Raw genomic sequence first — 20,567 nt, 5'->3', positions numbered from 1 at the left:
TCAGCGTACAAGGTTTGGCTTTTCTAAGAATTCCGTTTTGGGTTCTGCTACAACGTACTATAACTTATGGTCTGTGGTAGCGGAATCCATAACCGGATTCTCAGATAACCTGAACCTTGTACGCCGAACTTGAAAACAGAAGTTCGCTCATCACTATTGCTGACCCCTGGTCTAAAGGGTTATTTCCATCTCATGCATTTATTTAAACTCTGGGAACCGTACCTTTCTCCATTCATAAAGCATTCTTGTCTATTTTCGAAACTCTTACAAAAGCAAAGGGACATTCTCATGCGTGTGCATCCACCATGTGTTTAATAACGTTTATCATGAAAAATCTTTAAAGGTTTAGCGTAGATGCACACAGCATTGTAGTTTATGATAATTTTTCATGTTTTTTATTGCTGCATTTCCACATCAGAATCTGCATGTTACTTGCAGATTTTGTCACCAATTTACTCCATACCCTTTGTGTTGCAAAAGTTGAAATCTGCACTGAAATCCGCACAAACATGCTGCAGATCCAAAGTCCACACGGCAACGCATTTTGCACGCACGTGAGAAAAAACTGAATGTGGTACAGACTTCTTCACTGCAGTTTGGGTTAGGTGTTCTGTTTATTTTATTATGGTTTTAAGGGAAAATAATGGCATTCTTACTACAGAATGCGAACTAAAATGTCCATTGAGGGGTTAAAAAATAAAAATAAACTCGCCTCATCCACTTGATCGCGCAGCCATTATCGTCTTCTTCCTGCAAAAGGACCTTCGATGACATCATCGCACTCACCACGTGGTGAACACGATACCGGCTGCGCAATCAAGTGGATGAGGTGTTTATTTTTAACCCCTCAATGGACATTTTAGTTAGCATTCTGTAGTAGGAATGCCATTATTTTCCCCTATAACCATGTTAGAAGGGAAAATAATAGTGATTAGACTTTTATTGGGGTCTGGGGTTGCTCATCCCTATTTACTAACCATCTCCTAGCAACCATGCGTGAAAATCGCACCACATCCGCACTTGCTTGCGGATGCTATACGATTTTTCACGCAGCCCCATTCATTTCTATGGGACCTGCGTTTCGTGAAAAACAGAATATAGAACCTGCTGTAATTTTCACGCAACGCGCAATTGCGTGAAAAACAACGCTCATGTACACAGCCCCATTGAAATGAATGGGTCAGGATTCAATGCGGGTGCAATGCGTTCACGTCACGCATTGCACCCGCGTGGAATACTCGCCCGTGTGAAAGGGGCCTTAAAGTTGACATTTCAGCATGCATTTGAGGCAGTTTGGTTAGTGATGTAGTAGTCTTTCAAACGGGTGGATAATTGGCAGGAGTTCTGGAGAATAATAGGCAACACCTTACAGTCTGGATGGAATGGGACATAATGTGCCAGCATTTGCATTAGAATCGCAGTACGCAGACCTTCCCCGATTTAACTTCACTAAACTTATATTATCACAAGTGTTTACAGTGAACTAAGTTTGCTTTAACCATATAGGCCTGGGTGTTAGGGCTCAGGCACAGGAACATATTTTTTTCCCCGTGTCCGTTCTGTTTTTGTGGCTCGTATGTGGAACCATTCACTTCAATGGGGCTGCAAAAATAGTGGAAATGACTCAATGTGCATTCCATGTCCACTCCGCCAAAAATTTAACACATTATTATTGTCTGCCTTCTGAACAAGGATAGGACTGTTCTGTTAGGGGCCGGCTCTTCTGTTCCGCAGAATGCATGGGGCGGGTATCCGTGTTTTGCAGATCGCAAAACATACTATCGTGTGAATGTACCCTTAGCCTGTGTTCACATAAATCTATTATTCCCTGGCATATACCTGCAACGAATGCCACTGTAGACATACATTAGCCATCATCCGCAGTGGTAAAACAATGTATATGGTGTGGTACTTGAGTTGAATACTGATAAATAATCCCCAGGAAAGCTCATTGATATCAGACCGTTGGGTGTACAACCGCCGATCATTTGGTGGAAGGGGCCTAGGCGCTGTCAATCAGCTTAGCCCAATCAAAGTGAATGGGATCGGTTATCTTGAGCATTTAACTCCTCGATACTCCTTTAAAATGAATATCTTTTTTAGACATCTTTTATCCAAGTGCCTTAGGCTGAATACATGTATTTGAGCAGTCAGTGTGAGAACTGTATATTTTAATGCTGAAATGGCACTTGAACCGTTTTTAAAGCTACATTTACACTTCTGTACGATATTAAATGACAAACACGTTAACATTTCCTTTTTAACAGTTTTCCATGTTCCCCTATTTCTGCCACTTGACAGCAAATGAGTGACTGGAGCCTAAAATATATAATCTTAACCTTTTTTTTCCATTAAATAGACATATTGGTAAAGTCTAGATATACAATGACCTTGGCTTAGGATGCCTATGCTCAGACTTCCCGTTTTAGCTCCCATTGAGGATATTTTTTGTGACAGTAAATTTAGTGTGTATAGATATGTATATTTAACAATATACAGATACATGAATAGATACATGTCCTAGTGGTTTCACTTTGCTGTTTTATAGATCTGTAATACTATGTAGCCATAATTGTGCCAGTACACGTTTAAAGGGGGTTTCCAAGATTTAGATATTGATGACTTATCATCAGGATAGTTAATCAAGATTAGTGGGGATTTGACACCCAGCATCTCTGCCGATCATCTGAGGAGGCAGCGACACGCTCAGGAGTACTGCTCCTCTTTGCAGCTTAGTCTACTTTCACACTGGCGTTTTGGTTTCCGTCTGCGAGATCCGTTCAGGGCTGTCACAAGCGGTCCAAAACTAATCAGTTTGCATTCTAATGCATTCTGAATGGAAAAGGATCTGCTCAGAATGCATCAGTTCAGTCTCCATTCTGCTTTGGCTTTCTGACGCAATCTGGCACAACGGATCCGTCCTCCATTGACGTTCAATGGTGTTCAAGACGGAGCAGTCTTGGCTATGTTAAAGATAATACAAACAAACAGTATTATCTGAACGGATCCGTTCATGACTGATCCACACAAAAATGCGAGTGTGAAAGTAGCCTTACTAAACACATGGTCATCCATTGATGAGTGACTGTGCTTGGTATCGCAGCTCAGCCCCAGTCACTTGAATGGGAATGAGCTGCACCTAGGCCACTTCAATAATGAACGTGATGTCACTGGCCTAAGAAGAGTCCGCAGCCCTCACAAGAGCACCATGGTCTCTTCAAGCAGTTGATCGGCGGGGGTGTTTGGCAGGGGTCCAAACCCCATATGAGGAAAGGTCATCGATAATAAACACCCAGAAAACCCCCTTTAATGAAAGTCATTTTAACCTTTTTTATATTCCACCTCCTGTAGAAATGTCTTATACTTGTCTGCAAAACAGACAAGAATAGGACATGTTTTATCTTTTTTTTACGGGACCGTGGCATGGACATATGGATATGGAGAGCACACAGTGTGCTGTCTGTATTTTTTTCAGCCCCTTTGAAATTAATGGGTCTGCATAAGGACTACATGCACACAAACATTGATTGTTTCCGTGTCCTCTCCGTTTTTTTTTTTGTTTTTTTTCGGATAGGATGCCGACCCATTCATTTAAATGGGTCCACAAAAAAATGCGGACAGCATCAGTATGTCCGTTCAGTAGCCCCGCAAAAAAAATATAGAACATGTCCTATTCTTGTCCGGTTTAGGCATTTGTTGCAATGGATCTGCAAAAAAGTATGGCATACGGATGTCGTGTTGTTTTTTTTTTTTTTTTGTTTGTTTTTTGCCAACAGCAAAACACATACGCTCTTGTGCATGTAGTCTAAAGTGCAGAACGAGAATACCGTTATGTGCAGAGGGCAGAAGGGGGGGAGCGTCAGGTGTGTTGAATTTGAACATGCCTGATTTTTAGATACTCCAGGGAGAAGTCTATTGTTCAGCTGCCAGCTATTTCTTCCAACCCCCCCATACAAGTGTTCAGGTCACTGCTATCTAAAGCCTCACTCACACGTCAGTGGTTGTGAGCCAAAACCAGGAGTGGAGCCTCCACAGACATAAGGTATAAGGATCTGCACCTGTTCTGTCTTTAGAGCTGCACCTGGTTTAGGCTCACAATCGCTGACCAAATACTGACGTGTGAATGAGGCTTAAGGTGCGTGGCCAGCTGAAGGGGGTATGCTTGTAAGATGACTGCTTTTGTTGATTTCACATAGTGAGCCTTTTGTTCTGCTGCAGAAGGGATGTTATTTCCTAGACACAATTGGAGCACAGTTTATCAAAGCAATTCCATGAGTTTATGCCACGTTTTCTAGTATGTGCCAAATTTATTGCCCAACCTGGTATCCTCCACTTAGTCCTCAGTAGATCACCGAAATATACATTTAATAAAATACTATTTTGTATGCACAGTGAGACCTTAGTGTGCACTACAGCACTTCAAACCTGACAAGACACACTTCTTGTTCTGTGTAGAGCATCTTTTTATGATGAGTTGTTAGTTATTTTGGCATTTTTACAGTAATTTTTTTTGTGTCTGTGGTTCTATCATGGCATATGTTCACCTAGACTCACTTAAATTAAACTTGGACAGTACAAAGTAGAAGTCTGGACATGCTTGCAGGAAGCCAAACCTTTGGTTTCTGTTGCCGTTCAGTCGGTTGGAAGGGAAAAAAGGCTGCAAAAGATTATTTGCGTTTCCAAACAATTTTGAAACTTTTATTTCCCATAAATTAGGACACAGAGTCCACTGATACTTGATCAAGGCTACATAAACACCAAAAATCAAGTAATAAAGGCGGAGAGAAGAGTGTTAAAGGAGCTGGGATTTTGTGTTCACGTGAAACATCCTCACAAGGTGAGCCGATGCAGTATGGAATGTCTCCAGCTAAATGAAATACTTAATTTAACCAAAATTCTGTCATCAGGAACCTGGTTATCAAACTGGCTGACTTTAGACCTGTGCTAATGTCAGCTGAACTAAAACATCTGTGTCCCTTCTTTCTGTGTGCTTCTGTTTTTGTGGAAAAAAAATTTTATGCAAATAAGCCTCCTAGGAGCAATGGGGGTGTTCTCCCTTCTTTGGGCACACCCTCATCAAGTTCATTGACAGGGCCAAGCAGGAAGATGTGAACACTGCCAGGCCCTGGCAATCGGCATGATGAGGGCGTGCCCAGAGGAGTGAAAGCAGAGCCTCTAGGAGTAGGGGCAACATCCTCATTGCTTATAGCGGCTCATTTGCATAAAATAAAACTTAATTTCTCATTGGGGGACACGGGCCTTGACCATGGGTATAACTGTTGCTGCTAGGAGGCGGACACTAAGCACAAAGTGTAAGCTCCTCCCTCTTCAGCTATATCTCTTCCTGCAGGGAGCAAGCTAATTAGTTGTCCGGTGCGGGTGCAGTCCGACAACTCCACGGCGGTGGCGTACATCAATCGGCTGGGTGGAGAAACATGTTCAGCACTGTCGGCAGTTCACATACCCGGCGTCGACAACTGGATCGTGGACTTTCTTAGCCGGGAGCGTCTCAATCCCAGTGAGTGGGCTCTTCATCTGCAGGTCTTTTTGGGCCATCTGCGAGAGGTGGGCTCAGCCAGATGTGGATCTCATGACCTCACGCTTCAACAACAAGGTCGAGGACTCCGTCGCGTGGTCCAGGGACCCCATGCCCCTGGCATGCGACGCGCTGGTGATGCCGTGGAGTCGGTTCACGTTTCCTTGCGTGTTCCCGCCTCTTCCTCTCAATCCACGTCTTCTCCAGAAGATGAGGTCCGAGGGACTGCCCGTCAATCTTGTGGCCCCAGATTGGCCGCGCAGGGTGAGGCACGCGTCCCTAGTTGCCCTTCTCTCCGACGAACCTTGGCGTCTTCCGCTCCGGTTGGACCTGCTGTCGTAAAGGCCGATCTTCCACCCGAAATTAGGATCGCTACATTTAACGGCATGGCTGTTGAAGATGCCGTACTGAAAGCTCGTGGGTTTTCGGATGCGGTGGTCCAGACCATGATTCGGGGCAGGAAGCCGGCATCTTCCAGAATCTACCACCGGACCTGGAAGTCCTACTTTAGTTGGTAAAAGCGGCGACAGCTGTCTCCCGTTCACTTTTCTTTGCCGCAAGTTTTGGCTTTCCTGCATGGACTTGGGGCTGGCTCTTAGCTCCCTCAAAGGGCAAGTGTCTGCTCTCTCCATTCTTTATCAGCGAAATTTAACTTCGCTTTCGGTGGTTCAGACTTTTCTGCAGGGGGTGGCACATGCTGCGCCCCCTTTCTGTCCGTCAGTCGGATCCTTGAGATCTTAATCTAGTGCTCAACGCTCTCTAATCTTCTCCCTTTGCAGCAGGTGTCGCTGCGCTTGCTGTCTTTTATAAGGTGGCTTTTTTGGGTGCAAATACTTCTATCCTTAGTGTCTGAACTCGTGGCTCTGTCATGTCTGTCTCCCTTCCTGATCTTCCATCAGGATAAGGTGATCCTTCGCCCTGTGCAGTCCTTCTTGCCAAAGGTGGTGTCGACATTCCATCTAAATGAGATTATTCTTCCTTCATTTTGTCTGGACCCATCTCATCCTCGAGAACAGTCGCTCCATACTCTGGATCTGGTGCGTGCAGTGCATATCTATCTGTCCCAGACGGCATCTTTCAGGTGGACGTATCCCCTGTTTGTGATTACAGAGGGTCCGAGACTAGGGCTGACAGCGTCGAAGACTTCCATTTCAAGATGGATTTGTTTGGCTATTGTGGAAGCGTACCGTGTTAAAGACCGGGTCCCCGCCCTTTCGTGTGACTGCTCATTCGGTTCAGGCAGTGGGGGCCTCTTGGGCGGTGCATCACGGGGCTTCGGCCCTTCAGCTGTGCAAGCCGGCGACCTGGTCGTCTTTGCATACTTTTTCCAAGTTTTACTATGTGCACACCTTTTGCATCTTCTGACGCTTCTTTGGGGCGTAGAGTTTTGCAGACAGCGGTTCTCTGATTAGCAGGGGGGTTGAAGTTAAGCCCACCCTCAGGAACTGCTCTGGAACGTCGCATGGTCAAGGCCTGTGTCCCCCAATGAGATGAATAAGAAAACTACATTTTTATACTCACCCTAAAATCTGTTTCTCTTCCGTTCATTGGGGGACACAGCGCCCACCCAGTTTTTTAATGGGTCTGTGTGGTTCTGGGTTTGCACATAATGGGATTTTCTTATGTCTGGCTTCTCCTGCTTTTTCACTAAATGGATTAGCTTGGTCCCTGCAGGAAGGGATATAGCTGAAGAGGGAGGAGCTTACACTTAGTGCTTAGTGTCCGCCTCCTAGTGGCAACAGCTATACCCATGGTCAATGCCTGTGTCCCCCAAAGTACGGAAGAGAAACAGAGATTTTATGGTGAGTACAAAAATCTAGTTTTTCACAAAAACGGAGGCACATTGAAAAAAGGGACACAGACTTGGCTTCAGCTGACATTAGCACATGTCTAAAGTTGGACAGTTTAATAACCATGTTCCTAATGACAAAAGCCTTCAAGCCCATTTCATGCTGGTGGTATATGGGTTCAAAAGAAATGTGGAAATAAAATTTTGAAATTAAAACGAGAACGTGCAAATTATTGTATGCATTTCACCATAGCGTTTCTGTTTCTTAAAAAGCAGCATCCCTCACTGACCTTTTTCTGTAGTTCTGCAGAACTTGCTATAGAAAGACCTTACAAAAACATAAAGGATTATGCAGTTGTGTTGTGACTTCTGAGTTGTATGGCACTGTATTCTTGTAGAATGTGTCTCAGTGCTGTAAGGCTCCTCCACAGTAACCCTTCCAGAGGTCGTCTGCAGACACAAACACTGTGCACCTCTGAACACTTGTATGCCTGCTTTTTTTTCTTTTGAAAACGCTGGATGGAACAGTCATAGAGGCCCCTACTGTCTGACATATATATTATACGTGGAGTCCATGATGATTTTTAATGGGGAGCCTTTTGGGCCCAGGGAGTGGAAAAGCCCCTCAGATGTTGTGGTCACAATTGACAATGGCATCTGAGGTGTGCAATGTCTGTGATTGGCTATAATGCTGGTCACAGACATTAGCCCCTGGTGTCTGCTGTTTAAAACTGCAAGAAAGAACTCTACGTGTACTGTGAATGTCCGAGGGGTTATACTGCTTTCAGTATTGCATTGTTTTTCTTCCATTTTATGTTTTCTAGATTATCGTTATGTACCTTCAGGTCCTAGAATGTGAAAGGAATCCGATCCTTGTTCAGACGGCCTGGTAAGTTTTTTTTGTTTTTTATCGCAAGGTTCTTTTAGTCTTATTTTTCTTTTCTTTTTTTTTTTTTCTTTTCTCACTACCAGGGAAATGGTAGCAGAAATCAGTTGTTGGAGTTCTCAGAGCCCTAGATTGTAAATCATTTGAAAACATTTACACATTCAAGAGTTTCTGCTTACTGTTTTCATGGCATGAGCAAGATATCAATTGGAGATCTCTGTTTAACTTTGTTCTTTTTTCTACTCTTTGGTTAAAGGGTAGTGCCTGATGGTAAGTCATAGAACTCTGCCCTCTGCACCACACCAACCTCTCCGGATGGCCTGATTGGCTGCCCTTCTCTTCAGCCAATGCAGTGCAAGCTCTCATCCGTGATTCACTGAAGCGGTCCATATCCATCTGGTCGCATCTCCTAGTTCTGTGCTGGTGGCCAAAGGATTTGTATATTTACTTTTAGAACTATTTTTGTAATGTGCTGTTCAGAGAAGGGGTAATGTTATGTCTTCATTTTACCACATTTTGCTTTACTTTTTTAAATATCACATTGTTGCGATACATAGGAGGTAATGCTGCTATTGTAAATAGTAAGGTGAGTTCAAACCAGTTTTATGTTGTCTGAGTTTTTATTTTATTTTATTTTAAAGGGACTTTCGGGGTGGGTGTGTGTGTGTTTTTATGTAGCTTCAGCAATGTGTAATGCAAAGTTTTGCATCTTTCGAATATACAGTATGCTTACTCCTAGTAACTGGAAACTATTGACTTTCAGAGGCTGAAAACTTGTCCTGGCCGCATTGAGCAGACATTTGCACAGCTAATGAAGTGTCGGAGCTCTTGTAAAAAAAATTAAAAAATAAAACCTGAAACAGTGTTTCAGCTTCATGATGCGATAAAAAAAAAACTTTCCATTTTCTGACGGCAAGCAGAGATTTCAATTTTGGTGACAAATTGAAATGCAAAATACAATTTGAGCACTTTAACTCTTCTGGAGTACAGAAGAAGGTTAAAGCTAAATCGTAAATATGTTTGATTACTTGGATAGCGGACGGTCATAGATCACTGAAGTACTGTGTCTCTGACCTAGGAGTCTAGTAATCATACCATTACTCCTCAACTAAATTAGCTCAAGCTCATTAGTTGTAAATGCAAGCAAAGCAAAGACCATCCTGTTATCTTAATGTGCTGAATGGAAAGAATTGAAAAAATGTCTTGGGCTACTTTCACATTAGTGTTTTTTTTTGGATCCGTCACGGATCTGCAAAAACGCTTCCGTTACCATAATACAACCGCATGCATCCGTCATGAACGGATTCGGTTGTATTATGTCTTCTATAGCCATGACTGATCCATCATGAACACTATTTAAAGTCAATGGGGGACGGATCCGTTTTCTATTTTGTCAGAGAATTGATCCGTCCCCATTGACTTACATTGTGTGTCAGGACGGATCTGTCTTGCTCCGCACCACATCGCGGACAGAAAAATGCTGTCCCTATTGACAATGAATGGGGACAAAATTGAAGCGTTTTCTTCTACTATTCCCCCCTCTGGATCAACTTGCAGGATAACAGGCCGAACTGGATGGACACATGTCTTTTTTCGGTATTGTAAACTGTTACTATGTTTCTGAGATCCTGTGACTGATCTCAATAGCGCAATTGAAAACACTAATGTAAAAGTAGCCTCAGTCTCGATCTTCTGTGAATAGTTGAACATAGCAGGCTGAAGAGTTGCAGCAAATATTAATAAGTTAGTGGTTGTTTGGCAGAGCAGAATTTTTTTGCAATGCTCACATTGGTTAAACAACACAGTTGGTACTGAGCCACACCTATTTGTCCCCCTTCAGGCACTTATAGCTCCTCACTGCTCTCTCCTTCCTGGTTTTGTCACAGGAAAATCGGGAAAGGCCCACTCACCCAATCACCAGCCACTACGGAGACCAATCATAGTCAGTGATTAGCCTAGTGGGCCATTTCTGCCCTTTCCTGCATGAGGTAGGACTGAGAAAGAGAGATCATCTGGGACCCAGTGTGTGTTAGAACATGAGCAATGGGGGGAGATATAGATTCATTAATTATATATAATTTTTTTTATTTTATTTTTTAAACCACTCTGAGCTCTCTAGTAAAAAAAGAAAAAAAGTCCCTGTCAAATGAGCCCATTTCAAGGGAACCTGGTGTCTAATCTGCAGGCAGCATGCTATAGAGCAGGGTCCTAGCAGATTGGTGTTTAGTATTGTGGGAAAAGTTTCAGTAAAATTTTTGTTTATGTAAATTTATGTGCTCATTCTGGACTAGGAGATTGCACTGCATTTTCTGTAACCGGTTCCCTTAATATTTAAATATTTATGTCAAGAAATATATTAAGTTGAAATATTATATTAAGGTGCATTTCCTAAAGCAAATCTGTGTTAATATCGTTATTTACCTTTAGTTATATTAAGGGATAGAAATATGGGTCAGAAAACAATATAATTACCATATTTACTTGTAAGTGTAATTTTACATTCTTTTATATTTGTAATATAACCAGAGTGAGAAGAAAAAACAAAGTATACTGAGTCTCCAAAGTGGTGGTTTTCTTTGACCCTTGTTTTTTTTATTCTGAACTTGTTGGATTATTTAGTGATCATTCATATTTTATGTTTCTCAGGAACTTCATGAATGATTGCCTTCGAACCAATGTGTTTGTCAGATTCGAAGCAGAAACTATTGCCTGCGCTTGTATTTATCTTGCTGCTAGAGTTTTGCAGGTGAGGCTTTAGGAACTTTGGAGGTCAGTTATTAAAAAATATACTCTTTTTGGCGCATTTTAAGGCGTAGATTGTTGCAAAGGGGCTTGCGTCAAAATCTGGGACTTTTCTCCGCTCATCACTTTTCTGAAGTGGTATAAAAAGGGGACGGGGTAGAGGGCGGGCAGGTCGGCCTGTCTGATTTACCATCAGGGATCTGGCGTAGTTTAAACCATGTCATATGATCGGTGGAACTAAGTGCCAAAGTTTCTGTAGAGGCCTGTGCCTCTACATAACTTTCTTGCATCCACTGCCAGCACATGGGGATTAAAGGGATATTCCCATCTTAGACAATGAAGGCATATCACTAGGATATGCCCTCATTGTCTGATAGGTGCGGGTCTCACCGCTGGGACCCGCACCTATATCGAGAACGGAGCGGGGAGCACTGTGGCTGGAGGACCCCAGATTTCCCGGGGTCTGTCCACCACCAAGTTCTAATCCCCGCCTCTCCCATAGAAGTGAATAAGAGCGTGCCGAGCATGCGCGGCCCATGCTACCATTCATTTCTATGGGGCAGACTGCAATAGCTGAGCCAGTGCTCGGCTATTTTTGGTGGCCCCATAGAAATGAATGGAGGGCGGTTGCGCATGCGCAGTGCGCTCTCCTTCACTTTCGGGGCTCAGTTCTCGATATAGGTGCGGGTCCTAGCGGTGGGACCTGCATCTATAAGACAATGGGGGCATATCCTAGCGATATGCCCCCATTGTCTGATATGATATGAGAAAACCCCTTTAAGGCTGGCCTATAAATCGCTGGTCTTAATGAATGACCCTCTTTGTTTTTCCTTTTTGGGTTTACAAAATAGCTTTGATTTTTATTTTATTTTTTTATATTGGGCAGTAGTGGTTATACATTTACATACACTGCATTCACTTTGGCAACTTCACCTATGATCTACTGCTAATTCTTCACATGGCAAGGAAGGAGCTTAACCGTAATGCTGCCACCTGCTGGGCACATCTGTCTCCTCTAAAACAGGAGAACATGTTATTTGAGCTTGTCAAGTATTCTGCAGAGTAAGGTCACTGTCACGCATTCAGTATTATGTAACAGTAATATTACCTACAGTTTGGGGTACCTAGACTCAAGTAATAAGGAATTGCATTTTCCACTATTACCTTCTTTAACTGATCAGCTACAAGCTACACAGAATCCTGACTACACACCATCTTAACACTAGCCTGCCCTGGACAAATTAGCCCAGGTTCCTCCAATCCAGAGATTATCAGATTTAAGTAAATAGGGTTTTTGATTGGTGTGATGTTACAAAATTGTCTTTTGTATGTTCGCTGCTGAATAAACAGTTTCTGAACCTTTTTCCATTCTTTTTTTAGATTCCATTACCAAATAAACCACACTGGTTTTTATTATTTGGAGCAACTGAAGAAAGCATTCAAGAAATCTGTGTTTCAACTTTGAGACTTTACAGTTGGAAGAAGGTAAGTTGAATTGCCATACATGCTGTCTTTAGTCAGATTGCTTCATCCTCCTAATAGTTCTGCCCAAGTCCTCGCAGCAGGTGGGGGCTGCTTTAGCTGTTTATATCTCAGGATTGGTAGCAGCTCTTGTTTGAAAGCTGACATTCCAAGCTTTCAAACAATGCAGTGGTTCTGGTATTATCTTCACTACATTGGAGGCTATCACTGTTTGATATTGGGATGGCAGTAAATGCAGCTGAAAGTGAAAGTAAATGCAGATTTTGTCATGTTTATTCTTGACTTGATTTCTATGGGCTCATGCACACAACTGCAAATTGCGGTTCCCAATGCACGGGCACCATCCGTGTGGCTGGTGCAGACAGATGTAGACCCACTCAACTTGAATAGGTCATTGTACTCTGCACTGCAAAAAAAATGCGGATGCACTCCATGGTTCTTCTGTGGGGTTTTGTGCCTCTGTTCTGTACTGTACCTTTCGGATTACAGACCCATTCAAGTGAATGGGTCCACATCCATGATACAGGAGGCCTTACTGTGATATCTCCTGATGTTGTGCTAATGCTGTACATTACCCCCCTGCTCCTCCTTCTGCTGTGGTCGGGCAGAACTGTTAGGTGGTTAATCTGATTTTTCAGCAACAAAATGCAAAAAAAATATAATAATAAATAAATCTATGTGCTTGATATGTTTTAACAGCCAAACTATGACCTTTTGGACAAAGAAGTGGAAAAGAGGAAAGTTGCCCTGCAGGAAGCTAAACTCAAAGCAAAGGGGCTGAATCCTGATGGAACACCTGCTCTTTCTACAATGGGAGGTTTCTCGCCAGCATCTAAACCATGTAGGTTTTCTATCAAGTTATTCATTTACATTATTTATGGCTCTACCATTTTATTGAGACTATGCACTTAAGACAAAAATGTTGACATATATGGTATCATTTGCAAATTCATAATGATTAATCTTTATGGCCTCATAATAGACCATTTCTAAATAAGAGTATATTATTCAGCAATGTAATAAGTGACTTTACTTGTTTAGCGTCTCCGAGAGAAGTGAAGGCCGAGGAGAAGTCTCCGGTATCTGCAAAAATTAAGCGTGAGCCAGAAGAAAAGCAGTCATTGAAGAGTCCCTACAATGGGTGAGTAGTGTGGTTATTTGTAGCTAGAAATCTTTTCTTCAATTTAAAATATAAAAATGGCTTAATGCACTAATACACAAAAGGCAGCAGTCGAATGAATCGAAATATGACATACATAATCCCATTTTCATATCCAATTCATGTTTTTCCTGAAGTTTATAGAACTAAAGGAAATGGATGATAAAGTAAAGGGGTTGTGCAAGGGTTTTATATTGATAACCTGTCTTCAGCATAGGTCATCATCAATATCTGAAGAGAATGCATTGCTCCATACGAGCGCTACTTCCTCTTCATTACACAGGGCATTGTCTCCCTTGCAGCGGCGGTGCAGAATGCCAAAATTCTGATATTGATGACCTATCCTGAGGATAGGTCATCCAATATAAACCCCCCTGCACCACCCCTTTAAGGCACCCCACCCCAGTAGGTACTGCAGAAAAACTACAGCCATTTTGGTTGTATAATGGTTATTTATCTGACTTCACATCCTGCAGTAATGTCGAGCCAGAGGAGTGTCCACATTTTATTTGAACAGTATGGTGGATAGTTTCTAGAGGGCAAAAAAGTGGTACAATTTTGTTTTACACATGCAGTAACAAGCTAAAGATTCCTCTTTTATTGACTGCCAGAAATACCTCTTTGAGGTTCCCAACACACATGAATTTTCACAGGCTTTTTAATCGCTGCAAAAAATACATAGAAACAGCTCGCCATTTTTTCCATACTGCATACAATATTTATGGTGTGTTTTTAAGCGGCATTTCTTTTGTAAATGCCTGAGAACCACTTTTTTCTGGCCTTTTTCCCCCCCTCTCGAAGAGATGTCAAAATGATAGTCTTCAGTATGCTGTGTTTTTCAGAAAACGTCAGACACAAAAAAAAAAAAATATCACTAATTAACAAGAAAGCCAGCAGTATTTATTCCCCTGTGGTCACCTATGCCTAATGAGCTATTTCTTTGTTTCCAGCCTGCGAAAGGAAGGCAAAAGAAGTCGAAGTGTGAGCAGGTCACGTTCACGAACAAAATCGAGATCCCGCTCTCCAAGAAGACAGTAAGTTTCATTGTGACTTTTGTACAATGGTGCAGACTCATTTACTTCTGACCTTTTTATAATCCTAACATTAAAGGGAACCTGTCACCATGTTCTGACATATAAAACAGAATGTACCTTAATACTTGAGTACCCTGATAGTTCCCAGGGATCGATCCATAATCTTCTCAGGACTAAGCTGTTCTATTTTATCACCCTATAAAGCTTTCCCGCCGTTGGGCTCATTTGCGTAAATAATTCCTCTCCCTCACACCATCATAGCCTATTTCCCTCCCACTAAACTTTGACAACCAATTTCTGCTTTCACTGCTTGTAATCTTGTCTGAAATCCGCGCACTTGCCCTTTCTTTGTTAGACCAATCAGATCGTTTAGTGTATGTCCCCTCCCCCTCACGCCACTACGTGCTGGAATGTTCTGCCCGAATTGAATATTGCGTATGCGTGAGATTTTATCTATAGGGATGTTTCTTAGGCGGAGCTGGGGTGCTTGACTCCCAAGAAAATGACTCTTCTCAGGTCAAACATGTAAGATATGACTGTTTTATGTTAATTAGCATAAAAGGCGGGAAAGCATAGGGCGATAAAATAGGACAGGTTGGTCTAGAGAAGATTATGGATCGATCGCTGGGAACTATCAGGGTACTCGAGCATTAACCACTTCAGCCCCCAGTGCTTAAACACCCTGAAAGACCAGGCCACTTTTTACACTTCTGACCTACACTACTTTCACCATTTATTGCTCGGTCATGCAACTTACCACCCAAATGAATTTTACCTCCTTTTCTTCTCACTAATAGAGCTTTCATTTGGTGGTATTTCATTGCTGCTGACATTTTTACTTTTTTTGTTATTAATCAAAATTTAACGATTTTTTGGCAAAAAAATGACATTTTTCACTTTCAGTTGTAAAATTTTGCAAAAAAAACGACATCCATATATAGATTTTGCTCTAAATTTATTGTTCTACATGTCTTTGATAAAAAAAAAATGTTTGGGTAAAAAAAAAATGGTTTGGGTAAAAGTTATAGCGTTTACAAACTATGGTACAAAAATGTGAATTTCCGCTTTTTGAAGCAGCTCTGACTTTCTGAGCACCTGTCATGTTTCCTGAGGTTCTACAATGCCCAGACAGTACAAATACCCCACAAATGACCCCATTTCGGAAAGTACACACCCTAAGGTATTCGCTGATGGGCATAGTGAGTTCATAGAACTTTTTATTTTTTGTCACAAGTTAGCGGAAAATGCTGATTTTTTTTTTTTTTTCTTACAAAGTCTCATATTCCACTAACTTGTGACAAAAAATAAAAAGTTCTATGAACTCACTATGCCCATCAGCGAATACCTTGGGGTCTCTTCTTTCCAAAATGGGGTCACTTGTGGGGTAGTTATACTGCCCTGGCATTCTAGGGGCCCAAATGTGTGGTAAGGAGTTTGAAATCAAATTCTGTAAAAAATGACGAGTGAAATCCGAAAGGTGCTCTTTGGAATATGGGCCCCTTTGCCCACCTAGGCTGCAAAAAAGTGTCACACATCTGGTATCTCCGTATTCAGTAGAAGTTGGGGAATGTGTTTTGGGGTGTCTTTTTACATATACCCATGCTGGGTGAGATAAATATCTTGGTCAAATGCCAACTTTGTATAAAAAAATGGGAAAAGTTGTCTTTTGCCAAGATATTTATCTCACCCAGCATGGGTATATGTAAAAAGACACCCCAAAACACATTCCCCAACTTCTACTGAATACGGAGATACCAGATGTGTGACACTTTTTTGCAGCCTAGGTGGGCAAAGGGGCCCATATTCCAAAGAGCACCTTTCGGATTTCACTCGTCATTTTTTACAGAATTTGATTTCAAACTCCTTACCACACATTTGGGCCCCTAGAATGCCAGGGCAGTATAACTACCCCACAAGTGACCCCATTTTGGAAAGAAGAGACCCCAAGGTATTCGCTGATGGGCATGGCGAGTTCATGGAAGTTTTTATTTTTTGTCACAAGTTAGTGGAATATGAGACTTTGTATGAAAAAAAAAAAAAATCATCATTTTCCACTAACTTGTGACAAAAAATAAAAAATTCTAGGAACTCGCCATGCCCCTCACGGAATACCTTGGGGTGTCTTCTTTGCAAAATAGGGTCACTTGTGGGGTAGTTATACTGCCCTGGCATTTTCCAGGGGCCCTAATGTGTGGCAAGTAGGTAAATGACCTGTGAAATCCGAAAGGTGCTCTTTGGAATGTGGGCCCCTTTGCCCACCTAGGCTGCAAAAAAGTGTCACACATCTGGTATCGCCGTACTCGGGAGAAGTTGGGCAATGTGTTTTGTGGTGTCATTTTACATATACCCATGCTGGGTGAGAGAAATATCTTGGCAAAAGACAACTTTTCCCATTTTTTTTATACAAAGTTGGCATTTGACCAAGATATTTATCTCACCCAGCATGGGTATATGTAAAATGACGCCCCAAAACACATTCCCCAACTTCTACTGAATACGGAGATACCACATGTGTGACACTTTTTTGCAGCCTAGGTGGGCAAAGGGGCCCAAATTCCTTTTAGGAGGGCATTTTTAGACATTTGGATACCAGACTTCTTCTCACGCTTTGGGGCCCCTAAAATGCCAGGGCAGTATAAATACCCCACATGTGACCCCATTTTGGAAAGAAGACACCCCAAGGTATTCAATGAGGGGCATGGCGAGTTCATAGAAAAAAAAAATATATATATATTTTTTTCTCACAGTCTCCCTTTCTGCTAACTTGGGACAAAAATTTCAATCTTTCATGGACTCAATATGCCCCTCAGCGAATACCTTGGGGTGTCTTCTTTCCAAAATGGTGTTATTTGTGGGGTGTTTGTACTGCCCTGGCATTTGAGGGTCTCCGCAATCATTACATGTATGCCCAGCATTAGGAGTTTCTGCTATTCTTCTTATATTGAGCATACAGGTAATGAGATTTTTTTTTTTCCGTTCAGCCGCTGGGCTGAAAGAAAAAAATGAACGGCACAGATTTCTTCATTCGCATCCATCAATGTGGATGAAAAAATCTCTGCCAAAAAAAGAAAAAGGAGGGGGAAAGGCGTCTGCCAGGACATAGGAGCTCCGCCCAACATCCATGCCCACTTAGCTCGTATGCCCTGGCAAACCAGATTTCTCCATTCACATCAATCGATGTGGATGAATAAATCATTGCCGGGATTTTTTTTTTTTATATATACACAAAGTGTTTGCCAAAGTATATGAACACCGCCACCTCCTCAGCTCATATGCCTCGGCAAACGTATCTTTTACTGCAGAGGAGAAATCTCGTCTTGCAGCGCCGCATACACCGACTTGTGTGTAATCTGACAGCAGCGCAATGCTTCTGTCAGAATGCACATCAGTGCTGCAGCTAGTCGATCGGTTGGTCCACCTGAAAGGTAAAAAAAACAAAACAAAGAAAAAACCAGGCCGCAACGCAATAAATTTATTAACTGTTGAACAGAACATAGAAACTTTTTTTAAACTTTTTTAACTGAACGTTTAACTTTTTTTACTTACCGGTATTTTTTTTTTTGTTTAGTTTTTTTTACCTTTATAGAACAAACCTCTCCTTCCCCATGGGACAATGTGCAAAGCGCAAATCTCCCAAAGATGTGGCGAAGTACGTTATGCACTTTATCCCAGGTGAAAGGAGAGGTTTGCAGCAGCTGTGAGTGAATGGGCCCTAATAGCCCTGTGTGCCTGTCCTGGTGAGATGTGATCCCTATGCTAGGTGTACCTGTGTGGGGTACTTCCGGAAACACTCTCCATAGCATAGGGCAGGGTGGTCAGCACAGTCAGGACAGAAATAGCGGGTGTCACGCCTTATTCCACTCCTGCTACAGACACGACATCTTTTTCGGGGTGACGGTTGGGTTGAGGTACCAGGAACGACACTGGGGAAATGTCGCTCGTGTAGACGGCTAACTACACTGGTGGATGGGGCCACGGAACCTCCTGGGTAAAGGAGGTTCTCGATGATCTCTTCCTGGAATTTGAGGAAGGATCCTGTTCTCCCAGCCTTACTGTAGAGAACAAAACTATTGTACAGCGCCAATTGAATTAAATATACAGACACCTTCTTATACCAGCGTCTGGTTCTGCGGGAAACTAAATACGGAGACAACATCTGGTCATTGAAGTCCACCCCTCCCATGAGCGCATTATAGTCGTGGACACAGAGGGGCTTTTCAATGACACGGGTTGCTCGCTCAATTTGGATTGTCGTGTCTGCGTGAATGGAGGAGAGCATGTAAACGTCACGCTTGTCTCTCCATTTCACCGCGAGCAGTTCTTCGTTACACAAGGCAGCCCTCTGCCCCCTTGCAAGACGGGTGGTTACAAGCCGTTGGGGGAAGCCCACGCGACTAGTTCGCGCGGTGCCACAGGCGCAAATCCGTTCTAGAAACAAATGCCTAAAGAGGGCCACACTTGTGTAGAAATTGTCCACATAAAGATGGTACCCCTTGCCGAATAAGGGTGACACCAAGTCCCAGACTGTCTTCCCACTGCTCCCCAGGTAGTCAGGGCAACCGACCGGCTCCAGGGTCTGATCTTTTCCCTCATAGATCCGAAATTTGTGGGTATAGCCTGTGGCCCTTTCACAGAGCTTATACAATTTGACCCCATACCGGGCACGCTTGCTTGGGATGTATTGTTTGAAGCCAAGGCGCCCGGTAAAATGTATTAGGGACTCGTCTACGCAGATGTTTTGCTCAGGGGTATACAAATCTGCAAATTTCAGGTTGAAATGGTCTATGAGGGGCCGAATTTTGTGGAGCCGGTCAAAAGCAGGGTGGCCTCTGGGACGGGAGGTGGTGTTGTCGCTAAAATGCAGAAAACGGAGGATGGTCTCAAATCGTGTCCTGGACATAGCAGCAGAGAACATGGGCATGTGATGAATTGGGTGCGTTGACCAATATGACCGCAATTCATGCTTTTTTGTCAGGCCCATGTTGAGGAGAAGGCCCAGAAAAATTTTAAGTTCGGAAACTTGGACTGGTTTCCACCGGAAAGGCTGGGCATAATAGCTTCCCGGGTTTGCGGTTATAAATTGTGTGGCATACTGGTTGGTCTCTGCCACGACTAAGTCCAAGAGCTCCGCAGTCAAGAACAGCTCAAAAAATCCCAGGGCCGAACCGATTTGAGCCGTCTCAACCCGAACTCCAGACTGGGCGGTGAAAGGGGGAACTACTGGTGCGGCTGAAGTTGGTGACTGCCAATCAGGATTTGCCAGCACCTCAGGGACTCTAGGGGCTCTACGGGCCTGTCTGTGCGGTGGCTGCGACGGGGTAACTATTGCACGTGCCACCGTACCAGCTTCTACTGCCCTTCTGGTGCTCGCTACTTCACCAGGTTGTACGGCAGTGCTGGTACTAGGTCCAGGAAGGGCTGCGCTGCTGGTGTATGCCTCACCACGTGATCCGGCAGCGACAGCCCCACTCTGCTGCTCTTGAAGCGGATCCTGCGTAACCTGTGGTCTAGCGACATGGGGCCGGGTACGCCTGGTGCTGCCAGGGACCTCCACCTCCTCGTCCGAACTTTGGGTCAGAGAGCCACTGCTTTCCACAGGTTCATATTCTGACCCGCTAGATTCGTCAGATGAGGGTTCCCACTCCTCATCCGACTGGGTCAGAATCCTGTAGGCCTCTTCAGAAGAATACCCCCTGTTTGGACTACTAAATTTAGGGGTATTCCCTGAGACTACCCAAGAAAAAAAGCAAGCCTGTCTTACAAAGGGGAGGCTAGCGAAGTACCCGAGGCTGCTGCGGTTGATAAAAAATATCAAAACTGATTTTTTTATCGCCGCAGTGCGTGTAAAATGAATGTGCAGTGATCAAAAAATATATATTTTTTGTCACTGCGGTGGGGCGGGCGTGGGTGAACGCATGTGTGGGCGACCGATCATGCCT

General features: G+C 43.2%; 1 protein-coding gene across 3 annotated transcripts in view; it reads left to right on the top strand.

The window, feature by feature from the left end:
• The window catches only part of CCNL1 (cyclin L1), a 46,650-nt gene that overhangs the window by 17,741 nt on the left and 8,342 nt on the right, over window positions 1-20,567 (top strand). Inside the window, exons 4-10 of one of the 3 annotated variants that reach the window (XM_040428141.1) lie at window positions 4,717-4,837; window positions 8,150-8,214; window positions 10,858-10,957; window positions 12,334-12,438; window positions 13,135-13,276; window positions 13,477-13,576; window positions 14,545-14,628. In XM_040428141.1, coding sequence (XP_040284075.1) covers window positions 4,717-4,837; window positions 8,150-8,214; window positions 10,858-10,957; window positions 12,334-12,438; window positions 13,135-13,276; window positions 13,477-13,576; window positions 14,545-14,628 — 717 coding nt within the window. Of the gene's footprint in view, window positions 1-4,716; window positions 4,838-8,149; window positions 8,215-8,467; window positions 9,105-10,857; window positions 10,958-12,333; window positions 12,439-13,134; window positions 13,277-13,476; window positions 13,577-14,544; window positions 14,629-20,567 lie in introns of those variants that run through there. The other 2 variants (XR_005778233.1, XM_040428142.1) reach the window with 2 other exon arrangements.

This window comes from Bufo bufo, chromosome 4 (assembly GCF_905171765.1).
Source record: "Bufo bufo chromosome 4, aBufBuf1.1, whole genome shotgun sequence".
Classification (NCBI taxonomy): Eukaryota; Metazoa; Chordata; class Amphibia; order Anura; family Bufonidae; genus Bufo; species Bufo bufo.
The sequence above is the reverse complement of the archived record's forward strand: the minus strand, read 5'-3'. Positions and strand labels throughout refer to the sequence as shown.